At 32.6% G+C, this 15,543-nt stretch overlaps 2 protein-coding genes across 2 annotated transcripts; one reads left to right on the top strand and one right to left on the bottom strand.

Moving 5' to 3' along the window:
• Positions 1-651: 651 nt before the first annotated feature.
• On the top strand, positions 652-7,359 carry LOC114164392 (pre-rRNA-processing TSR1-like protein). Its single transcript, XM_028049055.2, has 21 exons — positions 652-864; positions 939-1,015; positions 1,099-1,176; positions 1,255-1,386; positions 1,933-1,983; positions 2,071-2,211; positions 2,328-2,450; positions 2,567-2,644; positions 3,202-3,291; positions 3,360-3,482; positions 4,112-4,195; positions 4,352-4,450; positions 4,580-4,771; positions 4,849-4,924; positions 5,215-5,318; positions 5,403-5,662; positions 5,745-5,831; positions 5,917-6,147; positions 6,342-6,420; positions 6,542-6,605; positions 6,982-7,359. The coding sequence occupies exons 1-21, from the start codon at positions 774-776 to the stop codon at positions 7,095-7,097; spliced, it is 2,376 nt and encodes a 791-aa protein (XP_027904856.1). The 5' UTR covers positions 652-773; the 3' UTR covers positions 7,098-7,359.
• A 1,804-nt stretch (positions 7,360-9,163) lies between these two features.
• On the bottom strand, positions 9,164-13,706 carry LOC114195880 (uncharacterized). The gene is made up of 7 exons (XM_028086308.2): positions 13,323-13,706; positions 12,877-12,966; positions 12,676-12,756; positions 11,986-12,120; positions 10,894-11,112; positions 10,401-10,493; positions 9,164-9,511 (listed from the first exon to the last, which is right to left on the bottom strand). The coding sequence occupies exons 1-7, from the start codon at positions 13,575-13,577 to the stop codon at positions 9,350-9,352; spliced, it is 1,035 nt and encodes a 344-aa protein (XP_027942109.1). The 5' UTR covers positions 13,578-13,706; the 3' UTR covers positions 9,164-9,349.
• Between the last annotated feature and the right edge of the window lie 1,837 nt (positions 13,707-15,543).

The following is a 15,543-nucleotide window of genomic DNA, read 5'->3' as shown; positions in this document are numbered from 1 at the left end:
GGTTTATATTATGAGTGGATAAAATATATTTTTTTATAATGAATATTTTTTTTTAAAACAAAATTTGTGTTTATTTTTATTGATTAATAATGTAAATTTTTGTATATTAATAATTACAATTAAATTTATTTATCAACAATAAAACATTGTGAATTATTAGTATAAAATTAACTATAAATTAATAAAAAAGTTAATTTTTTTAAGTAATTGTTATACTCATAAATATGATTTAGCTGACATGTTAAGTTTATAATTTTTGGAAAACAAAACAAAATACTTTAAATATGAATAATTTTCAAACCAAATATGAGTCTGAGAACTTACTTTTTGTTAAAATACTTAAAACTCATTACAAAACAAAACGTTCGAATCACATTAATTTTTAAAAATACTATAAAAAAAAATCATAGTTGTTATTATTAGCTGTAGAATTCGTAGTATCATTATTAATTTAATAATAATAATAATAATAATTAGTAGTAATAGAACTCGTAGATTCATTAATAATAATAATAATATAATAAATAATAATAATAATAATAATAGTAATAATAATAATTAATCAGCAATCAAATAGAGAAAATAGTTTTAACAGTATGACTCTGATGGGCTTTTCGTCCGAACCGGGTTTATATAAGTAATTTTATGTCCCTCACATATTTTTTTGTTTGCTAAACCCTCTGCGGCTTATTTGCTGAGGAAATAGGGTTTTGCTTGCAACTGAGATCGACAAGAGGACGCAGCGGTGAAAGCTACCGGTGCGTTCGACCACAATGGGAGGGTCCAGAGTTCAAGTCAATAAGGCTCACAAGTCCCGTTTCTCGTCCAAGTCTTCTCGCAATCTTCATAAAACCTCTGTCAAGGGTTAGTATTTCATAGCCGTGCCGTTGATTTGTTTTCTTTTTCTTATAGTTTGCCTTTTCTGTTGGGTTCTTCAGACAGACTTGCAATCGCAAAAGCAGAGCGCAATGTTGGCAAAGGCGCTCGTGCAGCTCGAATTCAGAGAAGTAAAATGGTATTTCTCACTGTTTCTTTGTTCCCACTGTCTCTTGCGCGTTTCGTTGTCTTTTACAGAGTAGCTGATTAGGAATTTTACAGATACGTGATCAGAAAAGGGCTGCGGTCTTGAAAGAGAAAAGAGAACTCAGTGGGTCCAGAAGTCCTCCTCGAGTCATAGTGAGTGAATCATGTTTTTTTTTTTTTTTATCAGAATCGGATTGGATACTGATTTTATTTATCTTTTGTTCCTCGCAGGTTCTCTTTGCCCTCTGTGCTTCTGTGGATTTAGAATCAGTTGCTGATGATCTCTTGTCATTGTTATCTAAAGATACGTGCGCGGTGCTGCCAGGAACCGTTGCTTCTTCTGAATATAAGACAAGAATAACGGTATATTTGATTGCTGTATTTTTTTTCTTCTGAGCACAGGACAAGAATTAATGAATATGTAACAGATGTTTATACAGAGTAACGATATGTTTACGCTGGTGCAGCACATACCATTCTTGCAGCTGCTTAATTACCGCTATACGTTATCTTGAATGTTCGTGTCAAATCTTAGAAAAATTGAAATACAAGACGAATATAATCTGGTGGTCCTTATTTTCATATGCTTCAGTGGTTTTTATATGGGAGTGCAATGCTGCTGCTTTGGGTGTCTTTGCAAGCACTGAGTGATGAATATTAATGAAAACTACAAAATTGATTTAGTTAACAGTTAAAATAGAAAACTTCATATTTTTTTTCTGATATGCAATTACGAAGATCAACATTTTTCATTGTTGTATGTTGGATATAGACCTGTACCTGGTTAATTCGAAAATAAGCACAAAAGTTTAAATTTATGCATATATTGAATAGATATTTGATGATTCTTTCTGTCTAAAGCCAAAGCAAAAGGATTTTATAACATTGACTAAATGTTTTACATTTCAGGTATTGAAAGCACCACATGGTGATCTACTATCATGCATGGAAATGGCTAAGGTATCATCGTTTGTATGTGCTCTGTACATTTTTTTAAGTATTAAAGGTGCTGAAATGTTGATTAGCATTGGGTACTTTATGTTGTAGGTTGCTGATCTAATGGTTTTTGTGGCCTCGGCAAAGTCTTTGTGTGAAGAAACTCATTCCAACTACGTTGACTCATTTGGAAATCAATGCCTTTCTGTATTTAGATCTCTTGGTTTACCAAGCACTGCTGTGTTTATTCGTGTATGTTAGAATGGATCCTATTGTTTTCAACTCGTGAACTAATTCACAAGTTCCTATATTTCACTGACAAATTGACTTTTAGATATTTATGATGAAATTCCATTTGATGCTTTCAGGATTTACCTTCTGATCTGAAACAACGGAATGAACTAAAGAAGACATGCACATCTAGTCTTGCCTCAGAATTTCCCGAGGATTGTAAATTTTATCCTGCTGATACAAAGGATGAGCTACATAAGGTTATTTAACTCATTGTTAGCTGACAATTCTGATAGTACCTTCTGTACCTTTTCCATCAAATGTACGCCCAGTATGATGGTCTAAGCCTACATTTTTCCATTCTTTAATAATGCAGTTCTTGTGGCTCTTTAAAGAGCAAAGGCTTAAAGTTCCTCATTGGAGAACTCAACGTTCGTACCTTTTGGCTCAAAAGGTTTGAATTTATGCTGATAGAACTTCTGTGTTTGTTTCAAGGTTTTGTTGAATTATTCTTGGGAACTTTGGACTTGTGAATATAACATTCTAATGTTTGGTACATGATGGTACAAGAATTTGCTGGGAATAATCTTAATCCAGGGAAATTTTGGTCCCCGTGTTTGGCTTGTGTTTTATTCCTATGATGATGGACGTGGATGTTAGTTTCTGATCACAACCTTGGGAGAATTACACCATTACATATAGCTATTGTAGTTGGAGAGGCTATGGCCTTAAAACCCCACACTACGTTCCTAAGATTGTCATTCAATAAAATGTAGTTATTTGCCCATGCCAAATGCCTACTGAGAATAACGGTGTAGTTTGATCATGTTTGTAATCTTGTGGCATTAAAAAAACCTGAATGTTGTATATTTTAGATGATAAGTTAGTGAGAAATTTACTGTCAATTTTTTTCTGGAGCCCTTACTGTAATTTGATCTAGATGTTAATTGATGCTATTTATTTACCTACTTATTGACATTAATGATGGTTGCCACCCACTGTAAATTACAGGTTGGTGCAGTATACGAGGGCAACTCAGAAAAATGCACCGTGCTTCTCACTGGTTACCTTCGTTCTCGTAATCTCTCGGTCAATCAACTGGTAACTGTCAAGTTTGCAGTTTTTCTATTGTAGCTGCATTATTTAGTTGTCTTACAATTTTTTGCCAGGTTCATGTTTCAGGTGCAGGAGATTTCCAATTGTCTAAAATTGAACTATTAAAAGATCCTTGTCCTTTGAATTCAAGGAAAAATCAGGACCTAATGGATGCAGATGAAATGAATGATACAGAGGTATGTACACTTTGACAGTTTTACCCGCTGTTTTCCATACAAAACCAGAGCAGTCATGGAATTGATAAAGGAATGTAATTGTCAAAAATGTCAAACAAAATGTCAACATAATTGTGATTAAATTGTAATTCACACACATGTTTCATATGCTAAGTAGATTTAGAGGTCAATGCTTTGTCTATAAACATGATTCACAATAGAACAAAATAACGTGTGATCACCATGAATCCCTCCTAGTGGCAAAAGGCTTGGTTGTTTAGTGTGTACTGTTGCATTAAGCTACTTTTTTCCATATGTGAGATAGATAAATCAAACACATGTTAAATTTTGATAATGTTACTGTCTGTTTGCCTAGTATATGTGTATATATATGGCAGTCCCACATCTAATATGCGATAGGGATTACCTTTGATATTCAGTACTCTAATATACACAGTTGGTAAATCTTAAAATAAGCACATACCTCCCCTTTTGAATTGACTTTTTGAAATTTTAATTTGGGCTGTTTAGGAAGCACTAGGATATTGTCATCTTTCAATTATTTTAACCCTTTAAACTCTTGCATTCTTTAACCATTTTTTTATTTGTATTTACGTTTTTCCTGCCTTTTCCTCTCTATAATATTTCAGGTCATTGGTTCTCTTGTGCCTGATCCTCTTAACCATGAAGCGTTAGTTGTTGAGAACATACCTGATCCTCTTGCTGGAGAGCAGGTAGATAATGAAATCTTACCTCTTTCATTATTCATTTGTTTCTTGAGCTTCTGTATGCTTCAGTCTTTCCTTAACACCTTTTATTTATCCTTTTGAAAATTTCGTGTTAATTTATTTCTTTTAATTATTGGGTATGGTGTCTTTCCTTGTTACTAGACATGGCCGACTGAGGCTGAAATTGCTAAGGCTGATGAAGATCAAAAGAAAAAGAAGATAAAGAAGAGGAGTCTACCTCGTGGCACATCAGAGTATCAGGTCTGAAATTTTCTTCTGAATATTTGTTGTTTCTCTTTATATTTTATATTTTTGGGCTCTTAAAAAATATTCCGTTTGAGAAAAGAAATGATAGATATCTGGCTTTTATTTTGATGTTCAATTTTTTAGGCTGCATGGATAGTTGATGATTCTGACGAGTCAGATTCTGATGATGAAAATGATGATGGTATGGTGTTGGATGATGGGGAAGATGGATTTCCTGTTCAAGAGGCAAATAAATATTCAGAATTTGACGGTGATGACATTTCTCTTAGACTTGGAGATTCTGAGGAAGAAACTGACAATGATTCAGTGATGATGGTGAGCTTGTAACAACACGTTAGTTAAATGTGGTCGTAATTGGATGGATTTTAATCTATATCATCAATGCATTACAGGAAGTAGATAACTTAACCAGAGAGAAAATACAAGATGAACTCAAGGAACTTAAAGAAGCACATGCAGCAGATGAAGGTGCATTTCTTTGTGTTTTGTATTCTTATTAACATTCAATTGACACACTTGCTGATGAAAAAAAATCAATTTGCATATTCGCTTCTTTTAAAGACAACTCGAATTTTTTGTCTGCCTGCATCTAAAGTTTATCTAAATTAGGTTGTGTAATTTCTATTTTATTGTTCCTATGAATTGTATTTCATTGAGAAGTTTGCTAGAGATGACACTATGCATAATTTGGTGGTATTACTGATTTATGATACTATTTCTAATTGTGTTTTTTTCATTCGTTTGTTGTCTTTTTCCAGAGTTTCCAGATGAAGTGGATACACCATTGGATGTTCCTGCTAGGAAGCGGTTTGCAAAGTATAGGGGACTCAAGTCCTTTAGGACTTCTTCATGGGATCCTAAAGTATGTATCTTTTGGAGATCCTATATAGTAAGTCATTGTGTCTAACCTCCCAAAACAACAATCTGACATTTCTAATATTATCAGGAATCTCTACCCCAAGATTATGCCAAAATATTTGAATTTGATAATTTTAAAAGAACACAAAAACATGTTCTTGCGAAAGCTCTGGAATTGGATCAAGAAAATTGCGAGCACTGTATTCCAGTTGGCTCATATGCTAGGCTACAAATCAAGGATGTGCCCAGTGCTGTTGCTTCTAAGTTATGTTTGCTTTCAAAGAGAATGCCAGTTACAACATGTGGCCTGTTGAAACACGAGTCCAAAGTATCTGTCCTTCATTTCAGGTATTTTTGCACTTTATCATTTTACTATTTTCAATGTCTATTTGTTTATATTTCATGAACTGAAGTGACTTGTGCTGTGTAGTGTGAAGAAACATGAAACATATGATGCACCAATCAAGTCCAAGGAAGAGTTAATTTTTCATGTTGGTTTTAGGCAGTTTGTTGGCAGGTATGGTCTTCAATTTGAAGGACTTTTTGGTATATAGTAGATCTCTTCAGAGTAAAATATTTTGGGAATTGCAATTTTTTTGCAGGCCAGTTTTCTCTAGTGAGTTCATAAATACTGACAAGAACAAGATGGAGAGGTTTCTCCATGCTGGGCGTTTTTCAGTGGCTTCAATATATGCTCCAATTTCTTTTCCTCCTCTTCCTTCAATAATCCTAAAGATATCCGGAGAGAATGCTGCACCTGTAGTGGCTGCTGTTGGCTCACTGAAAACTGTTGATCCAGATAGGATAATCCTTAAACGAGTTATTTTGACAGGGTATGGATATATGTTGTCTGGGCCCACCTTATGGAAACCTTGCATGTTGCCTGTATTGATTTTATTGTTTTTTTTACATCTTTGCATTTTTTATTCTTGTTAAGAAATTTCAGGGTTGTATTATGATCTTTTTTGAAAATTGATGATTGAGTTCATGTTTCCTTATTGAGATTTTAAACATTTTTTTGGTGCAGTTACCCCCAAAGAGTGTCGAAACGCAAAGCTTCTGTGAGACACATGTTTTATAATCCAGAGGATGTTAAATGGTTTAAGGTGAAAATAACCCAGCATCTGGATTCTTTGAATTTTAGTTGGACAGTAATGAGGTGTACTCCCTCCAAATTGGTTTCCATTATTTCCCTAACTAATTTTTTAATGTTGTTGGTGATTGCAGCCTGTTGAGCTTTATACCAAACGTGGCCTCCGTGGACGAATTAAAGAACCAGTTGGTACCCATGGTATGTTGGCTATGCTAGAAATATTTACCATCAATCTTATTACTATTAGCATTCTGGCTGTTAATTATTTGATGGGGAGAATACAGATTATATGTTGTCTGATCAAAGATGTTTCTGTGAACTCCATGATTCTCTTAGTATTGAGCTGCTTTCTGCTATTTTCTTCAGAAAACTCTTTATTCCTTGATATGATTTTGATATGCCACCAACGTGAATTTATCCTGTCTGGTAATAAATATTGATAGCATTCTTATCTTTGAAAGAGTAATCTATCAACACAGATGTTTTAAAGGCAATCAATCGCATCTAGTAGTTATGCTGTGAAGGTTTTTAATGTGGAATACGGTTTCATGTAATTGGATCAATTGTTGTGCAGGAACAATGAAGTGCCTTCTCAACGGGGTTCTTGAACAGCGTGATACTGTATGTATGAATTTATTCAAACGTGCATACCCGAAGTGGCCAACCCATTATTTTCCTCTGTCTGAATGATGATGGCACGGCCGTTGAATTCTGTTTCCGCCGGTCAAGGAATTCAGAAGTGTATATTGATTGGGAATTGGGAATGAAGCTTTGGTTCAGATTGGACTTCCTCGCATCGGGGATGCAGTTTTGTGACGATTTATTTTCCTTTTTCTCCACCGCCAGTGAGAGAGATATGACGTTTGTAATTTTTTGTATTTGCATACAAAAATGCTGAGATGTAAGTTATTCACATAATGTCGGTTTAAGGTTGATTGCCTAAATTTGTTAATTATTGTAGTCTTGTACTCAATTTATCGTTTATATCTGTTGCTGGATTTTAATTCTTTAAAGCGGAGGGAAGCAAATCCTCAATTTGCTCTTTAATAATTCTATTGCTCTTGAAAAATTGGAATTTGTCGTCATAACCACTTGAAATGTTTTCATAATTTTTTTTTTCATGAACGTTAAATCCTTGTGTTATATGTATTTTTACTTTTTTAGGATAGTTTGTCCTCTTTTGACTAATTAAAATTTTGTATGATTATTTGTTTGTATTTCGTATAAATATAATGTTTTTTGTTATAATTTGAATACCAACACGTTTTCTTTTGATTTTCTTTTGATTTAGATATCAATATACCATGTGTAATTTCCTAGTGTCGTAATGAAAATATGTTTTCTTATATATGGTTTAAGCACGATATACTTTGAAGTTATTATCTCGTGATGTGAACATGCGAAATGATTTTAGTCTCTAAAATACTTTATAAGTTTTGTATCTTTCTAATGTAGAAGAATACTACTTCTATTCTAGTCTTCTGTGATTTAGATAATGTTCTATAAAGAAAAAAATAGTTAGCGAAAGAAAAACTGATTACATATTTTAGAGGAAAATAACATTTTAATCTATATTTATCTGCAATTTAGATAATACTTTGCATGTTAAAAAGACTACTCCACGTCATATCCTAAACAATGAGACTAGATTTATATCTCCATATAAATATTAGAATGATATAAAATGTCAAACATACATGCACAAACAATTTTCACCTGCATTTTGTATCAATTAAAATATATATTTTTTAAATATTAAAAAACAAAATGGTTAGGCAAAAATATAAGCATGCTATTCTTGAGCAACTTTGTTTATACCCTCGTTTACCAAATACCTATCTATTCTTTACTTTTGTTTTTGTTTAGGAGAAAGCATCTTTTATTTAGTTTATTTATTGTATAAAATAATTTAATGTATCATCTCAATACAGGTTAGATGGAGAAACATTTAGGTACAATCCAAAATACATGAAATCAGGTTAGGATGGAATTCTTTTTACAGATTTTCGTACAACCATTATAACTGAGTCAAATTTAAGTTGGTCCCAGTCATCCATATCAGATTAATTAAAAATAAAATAAAATTCCATTAGAACTCGAATTAGAAGCAGAAAACATTCAAGTTGAGTTTGATAGATTTAAATTCCATCAAGATTCTAACTTTAGGCAACCCCAACCTTCCTCTGTCCAAACTAGGTTAGGCTATCATAGTAGAAACTGGGCCAACATTTAAAGACAAGTCTTTTCGATTCCATGATACTTTGGGAGTGAAAGTACGGTGAAATTATTGGCAGAGAATTTTTTTCAGCTACAGGCATTCCAGAAACAGTATAAAAATTGACTACTATCAGATTTTAGTTCTTAACACTAGTTAGCTCTTCAAAATTAACAGAATTTAAATTTAAATATAATAAAATTAAATTAAATTTATAGGTCACATTTAAAAGTATAACATATATATATTAAAAAAAGTATAAATTAAAAGAATAACAATATTAAAATATGAAATTAGAAAATATAACAATTTAAAATGAATCTAGGAAGAATAACCCAGCTCACTGCACCGTACATAACAAATAGAATATACGTTGATGCATTCTGGCGAATATGGAAACGCTGAAAAGGGACCAAGATCATTGCTGCCTTTATAAAGAATCACCAGGGTTCAGACTGTCAAAGAAGTGACATAAAAATAGAGGCATGGGAATCAACCCTGATATCGTTGTCAGTATAGTTGCGATTTCATAGTACCCAGATAAAAAAAAAAATCATTCAAATATATTAAATAATATATTAGGAGACCAATCATTCAAGGCCGCTGAAAAATGCAGACTTTTTCTCTTTTAGGTCGTGGCCATTGATTCAGCCAATCAACCAAAAAAGTGCAAAATCTAAATAAGCCACTTAGTACTTCAATGACCTACTTTATTATTCAAGATTGCTTAAACATTTTCACCTGGCGGCAATTCAGCCAGCTTTGGAGGAGTGCCAAGTACTCTTTCCATATCAAAACGAACTTCAATATTGCGAATGCTGTACCCAACCACCATCAACCAATAAAGCAGCTTAGCAAGTTCAGCTGCACTAGTCTCCGTCACGCTAGTCTGAAAAATCACAATTAAAACAACTAATTCAAAAGTCTTGAATGATCTTGTTCACGGTAATGAGAAGAAAAGGTTATTCACTCCTTCCTTCACAATACTCGCAGAGAACTTACTCAATTTGAAAAATTCTAGTTTTTGGTTGCCTCAGTTTATACAAACAAAACCACTACCAATTCACATAGTATCACATGACAAAATAGCTAATATATCATCATGACAACAAGGATTAGGGAAGTAGCTATCGAATGTGTTTTTTTGAGCAACTTTCCATCCAAGTAATACAAAGACTTCAATTTTATGAACCAAAACAAAATGAGTTCCATCTTCCATGTTAACACTTAATAGGCACCCTAAACATAAATTAATCCCACAAAAAAAGGATTCAATATTGACCCAGATAATAATGAGTAGAGTGATAGGGGTAGGCAAAATGCATGAATTGAACTAAACTATTGTAAAACTAAACTGAACTTTAAAAGTGGTTTGAGTGAACTAAATTGAGTTGTATAATGATTTAAAGGAATTGAACTTAACTACATCATGGTTTGAGAAATCTAAACTAAATTTAACTACTTTAAATTGCTTAAACCATATGAGTCGTTTGAATTATCATAATAGACATCCTATTGTGAAGCATATTTTCCAATATTGTAAGTTAAAATTCAGTTTAGTTCTTTAAGAGCAATTCAATTTAAATAACCAAATTAATAGAACAATTAATTTTTCTTTTATACAATTCGACTCAGTTAAGATTTTTGAACAGACCTAAGTACAGTAACTGTAATCTGAAAATGTTAGACCACTTTGAAAGATGACAAGGAAACAAAATTTACATTAATGGTGAATATAAAACGAAAACAAAGGACATCAAAATAATGAAGTAGTAAACCTTCATTTGGCTAGGATCTGAAACAGCCAGCAGACGCTTTATAAACGTATTCATAGCAAACACTACATCCTCGCCAGCACTACTAGTCAACTCCTACAAAATGAAATGAAGGGTTATTATGGCAAAAAGTTGACATGCGTTTTAACTGCAGAGAATCAGAGAGATAATTATTTTGGTTATGTTGAATAATCTGCACGGGAATGTCAAAAGCAAATATCACAATCTATATAGAGCACCAATGCAAGTAAATCCACAACAGTGGAAGTGGGTTTATAATTGTGATGATTATATCACCATCAAATCAATACCTAGTTCTGAAAAAAATGCAATACCAGACTGTTCAATACTGATTAAACAATAGCAGATCATATAAAATCTAAATAAAAGCTACAGTACTTACAGCACAGCTCAACATGTGAAAACTTATACTTAGCAGACAGCACAAAACAACTGGATGAACAAATTATATTAACCAATGAAAAGTTGAGTTAACCTTCAAATTTCGAGGCTCGAGAGATTTTAGGTATTCTAATAGTTCATTTTGTGCATTGCTAGGTTGTCTTCCAACTTGACGATTCAGCTCCTCAATCTCCGCTTCAAGTAATTCAATGTACTTTTTAGCATCTATTTTCTCAGCCCCAGAAACATTGTTCCACCGAATAACTTCACCTGAAACATTCTTTTGTGTGCCAGGTGCATAATCTGGCACATCCTGCAATGTTTTAAGAACATATATTAAAGCAAGTACAAACTAAATTATTATTTGAATTTGCTTTGTGCAATAATAATGTGGTACCTAAAGGAAACACTATGTCCATTTAGTAATCAAAGCAACTAGTGCTTTAACACAAGCCAAGAATTCAGTCAAGGTTTTTCCTTCAGGGATTGTGTTATGTAATTCGGTGTGCAGTTGATTTGCGCAAGCTTGCATATGTGCATCAAAATTTTCATGCAGTTTCTCCCAAAGTTCTCAAGAAAAAACACAACCAATGATTTGAGTGAGCATACTACTTGTTAAAGTGGACTGAAGTCACAAGAAGAGTGACTGATCATGTTGTTCACATGCAAGATATGAAGGATTAACAGATCCAGATTTGGTCATGAAAAACATTGACCTTTTATCACAAGTTCAATTCGTTGCCTCCAAAGCAGAAAATTATCTTAATTGAGTTTCTCTGTAATGAAATGAGAAAGAGTGACCGGTGAGAATGAAGGAACTGCTGAAGATGATGGATGTGAAGAATGCACCATGACCAAAGAATCAAAATGTATGCTCTTGATACCATATTGAATATATAGAGAAAGAGAGAGACAAGAAGAAGAAACTATTATATTATTCTTCACCCAATAACAAACTTTTCTTTTTCTACTAGTCAACACCCGATTAAACTAAAGAAAATCCTTTACAATTTTTCTTTGCTCTAAGCTGGACGGGAATCTAAATAGGGAAAGTTAATATAGATAGGAAATAAAGATTCTGTCCACCAAATTGAGCATAAGACATCCTTTCACTTATCCAAACACTTAATTATCTTTTGAACCACAGACAGAATGCTAAAAAGAGAAGAAAGAGAAACAGTCTTACCTTTTTATCTTGCACCTCTGGCAGGGCAGCAACTTGTTCCAAACTTTCTTGCAACTCCAAACGGTATTGTGCATTCCTGAACATGTATCCAGTCATTATGACACTGTACATGAGCTGTGCAAGATTTTCAGCTACCTAATAAATAGCCAAATGATTCCACAGAGACACGTAAGATGCATGGGCAAGATAAAATAAAAAGGAAAAACTCCAATTCAATCCAGAGCATGGCTCAACATTTCTCTGCCAATTAAACCATTTTGTGCTTAAAACATGTTATTCTTCCAAGACCAGAATATTTTCCAATTAATTCATTCAGACAATTTCCTTTGGAGCAAGAATTTGTAAAAAGGCTTTGAAATTGGAGCTAACAATACAAATAGTAAATATTAATAAACAAGGGAAATAAAAATGGCAGCAAATGTAAAATAAGTATACCTTCAATTTTATTTACAAAATTCCGAAAGCAAACATATGTGACATGAAATAAAGGGGATAGTCATTGCAAATACAAATTTCAGGGACAAGTAAACCAAACAAAGTAAGGTATCCCACTCTATACAATCGTTTCATCAAAGAAACCTAAAAAATGACTATCCACCCAAATACAACCATCATAGCTTGTAAAATTGCTCACTAAAAATGATAGCTAAAGTTATGCAAGAGGAGGAAAAAAAATTTATCGCATCTTACAGTGGTAATTGTTACAGCAAAAAATTGAGGAGGCAGTGTTCCAATCATATTTGTCACTGTTTGGCGCATTGCATCCACAACCTAATCACCAACATAAGTTTTATTCACACTAAGAGGGCATGGCGAGAAAAGAAAAATAAAAAAGCAGCCATTTTTCCGCTGTAATCAGATAAACTGTTCATAAACAAGACATCACCATACCTGTTGAGGCGCTCTTTTCACAAACAATTCCATAAATTCTGGCTGCACGTTCTTAACATATTCCAGTAAAATTTCTCTCCTGCTCTTTGACTGGTGAATTCAAAACATTAAACCACTACTCGGATAACTTACCGGACAGAAGTAGATATACTTATTCACAGAAAAAAAAAATTATATTTTCACAGCAGATCCTATTTTAATTTCATCATATCCATCAAAATAATCACTCGGGCCAGTGCGTATAATGCTGAAGAAAATTGAGATTTCATGGGAAAGTTTAAAGATCAGATACATTATTAACTGATCCAGGATCACACTAACCTATTGTAACAGGTTTTCATTCACAATTCATAAAATACTTTTTCTATTAAAATAATAAAATATACCATTAAAAATAGAACTTCCATTAATAAAAAATTAAGAAGAATACGAAGGAAAAGCAGTACCAAAGTGCCATTCGGGAGTTTGGAATCGCCAGCACTTGCAGGGTTAGAAGCGTCATTATTGGAGGAATCATAGGCTTCAACTTTCAGACCAAACCTTCCTCTGTGCTTTGAATTTCTGGGAAAGCTAATTGCTGAGAGAGAACGAGATGAGAAGGAGGCGAGAGAAATTGAGGAGGAGGAAGTAGAAGTTGAAGAGGAAGAAAAAGAAGAAAGAAAGTGAGGAACGAAGAAGGGTTTCACTGTGAACGAATACATGATTAATGGTTAAATAATATTTTTCTGGTTTCACAGAGCGAGAAAGGTTTCAGAGAGGGTGTTGCAACTGTGGAGTCGCATTCTTCTGCTTCCTAATTCCCAGGGATGAGGCTCACACGTGAGTTTGCACCTGCCACGTACCAATCCTTTACAATTATAGTATTCTAATTTACTTTCATTAACGAATTAACTCAAACTAATGATGACAACTTTTTTATCAGCTTAATCTCAGTATGTTTAATTATATTAATTTCGTTCAGAATTAATTTGATTTAATTTGTCAAATCTATGGGTATATGAAATAACAAAAAATAATGGTTAAGACAATTTCGTTACACATAAACACTAAAATTGATAAAGAAAAAACGTCATCACAATTGTATGTCCCTAAAATGATTGATTACGGATCTATCCACATAAGTAAAATCTTAAAAAAAAAAATATTATATACAAATATCACAACAATAATTTTATTTTAAAGCTTTATATTTTTTTTATTCCACAAATTTACAATTAATAAGATAAATTAACACCTACACTATATATGTAAAAGTTAAACTATCATAAAGAAACGTAAAAATAAATTATTGTTTAAGTTGACAAAATACTATAACAATTAATCATCATACTTCAGATAAGATCTGATTCTTATATTTGTTATGAAGTTAAAAATCGATGTTAAATAAAGTAAAAGAATTGAACTAGGGATTAAAGTATAAAATAAATGAAAAATGAGAAAAATTAAATTAAAATAAAATATGATTGACTGACTTGAGAATAATGAAAATTTTATTGTGGATTATGCGGATTATCCAATTAAAATACTTAACTCATCTCACTTTTTCTAACAAGTTAACATACCAATATACTTTTGGATTTCATTTTGTTTGGGTGTCAGACTTTTATGATTAACCTTAGACCAACCAAGTATGATTTAGCATAATTAAAGTATTTATCATCTTATCTCTCTCACCACATACAACTCCATTGTAAGGTTTCTCAATTGCACCATTTTAATTCTTCGTACAAGTAAACTTCAATAATGGAAATAACCATACCATTTTCACAGTAGGTTTTCAAGAAATATCCTCAAGTGTGACTTGAATGGAAGAAATTGGCTTAAAAGTTCCACTTCAAACGTTTGTTATCACAACAAACACTTACATTTTGTTTATGATGTTTAATGGTGTATTTGGACGAGGATTTTTTTAGTGAATAATAAATATTTCAAAAGTTTATTATTCACTTAAAAAAATTGAAATTTTCGAAGTTGTAAAATTGTTTATTAGTTAAAGTTGTGAAATTGTTTATTGGTTATAATAAAAAAAATTACAAGTCTAAAAGGTTGAGTCGGGTCGGATCGGGTAGGAGGTCAAAACAAGTCAGTCTGGATCAAAGCATGAGCTAAGTTGGCTCGGACCAAAGGTCAAGCTGAGTTAATCCAGGAAAAAGGTCGGGACGAGTCAGTCCGAAATCAAAGTCAATTTTGGTTGAAGGTCAAGTCAAATTAGAGTAGGCCGAAGATCGAATCGAGTTGGCCTAGACATAAGGTGTAAATCAATTTCCATTAGTTGAAGGTTGAGTCGAGTCAATTCTGATCGTATTGATTCGAATCGATGAAAGTCAAATCAATTCAAATTGTGTCAAAATTGAATCTATTCAAATCGACACAAATCAAACCAGCTGAGGTGAAATTGATTAAAGTCAACTTTAACCAAAAGTCAAAATGAGTCATACAGAAAAATGAATTTAAGTCAATACTTAAAAATTCAATTTTGTTTCACTTTTGTCTACCTTTTAACCTTGAAATTTTTATTTTTCTTCTTTCATTTTTTTTTTTTACGTGTGCGCTTCTTAATATCTCTATTCTCTTCGTTCGGAAGAATAAAAGTGGACGAATAAAGTAGAAGGACAATGTCTTTATTAGGTAGATTGTTTAAAATAAATTAAAATTGAACGAAGCTTG

The sequence above is a fragment of the Vigna unguiculata genome, chromosome 9, assembly GCF_037176805.1.
Source record: "Vigna unguiculata cultivar grain cowpea cultivar isolate G323 ecotype 2 chromosome 9, ASM3717680v1, whole genome shotgun sequence".
Classification (NCBI taxonomy): domain Eukaryota; kingdom Viridiplantae; phylum Streptophyta; class Magnoliopsida; order Fabales; family Fabaceae; genus Vigna; species Vigna unguiculata.
The sequence above is the reverse complement of the archived record's forward strand: the minus strand, read 5'-3'. Positions and strand labels throughout refer to the sequence as shown.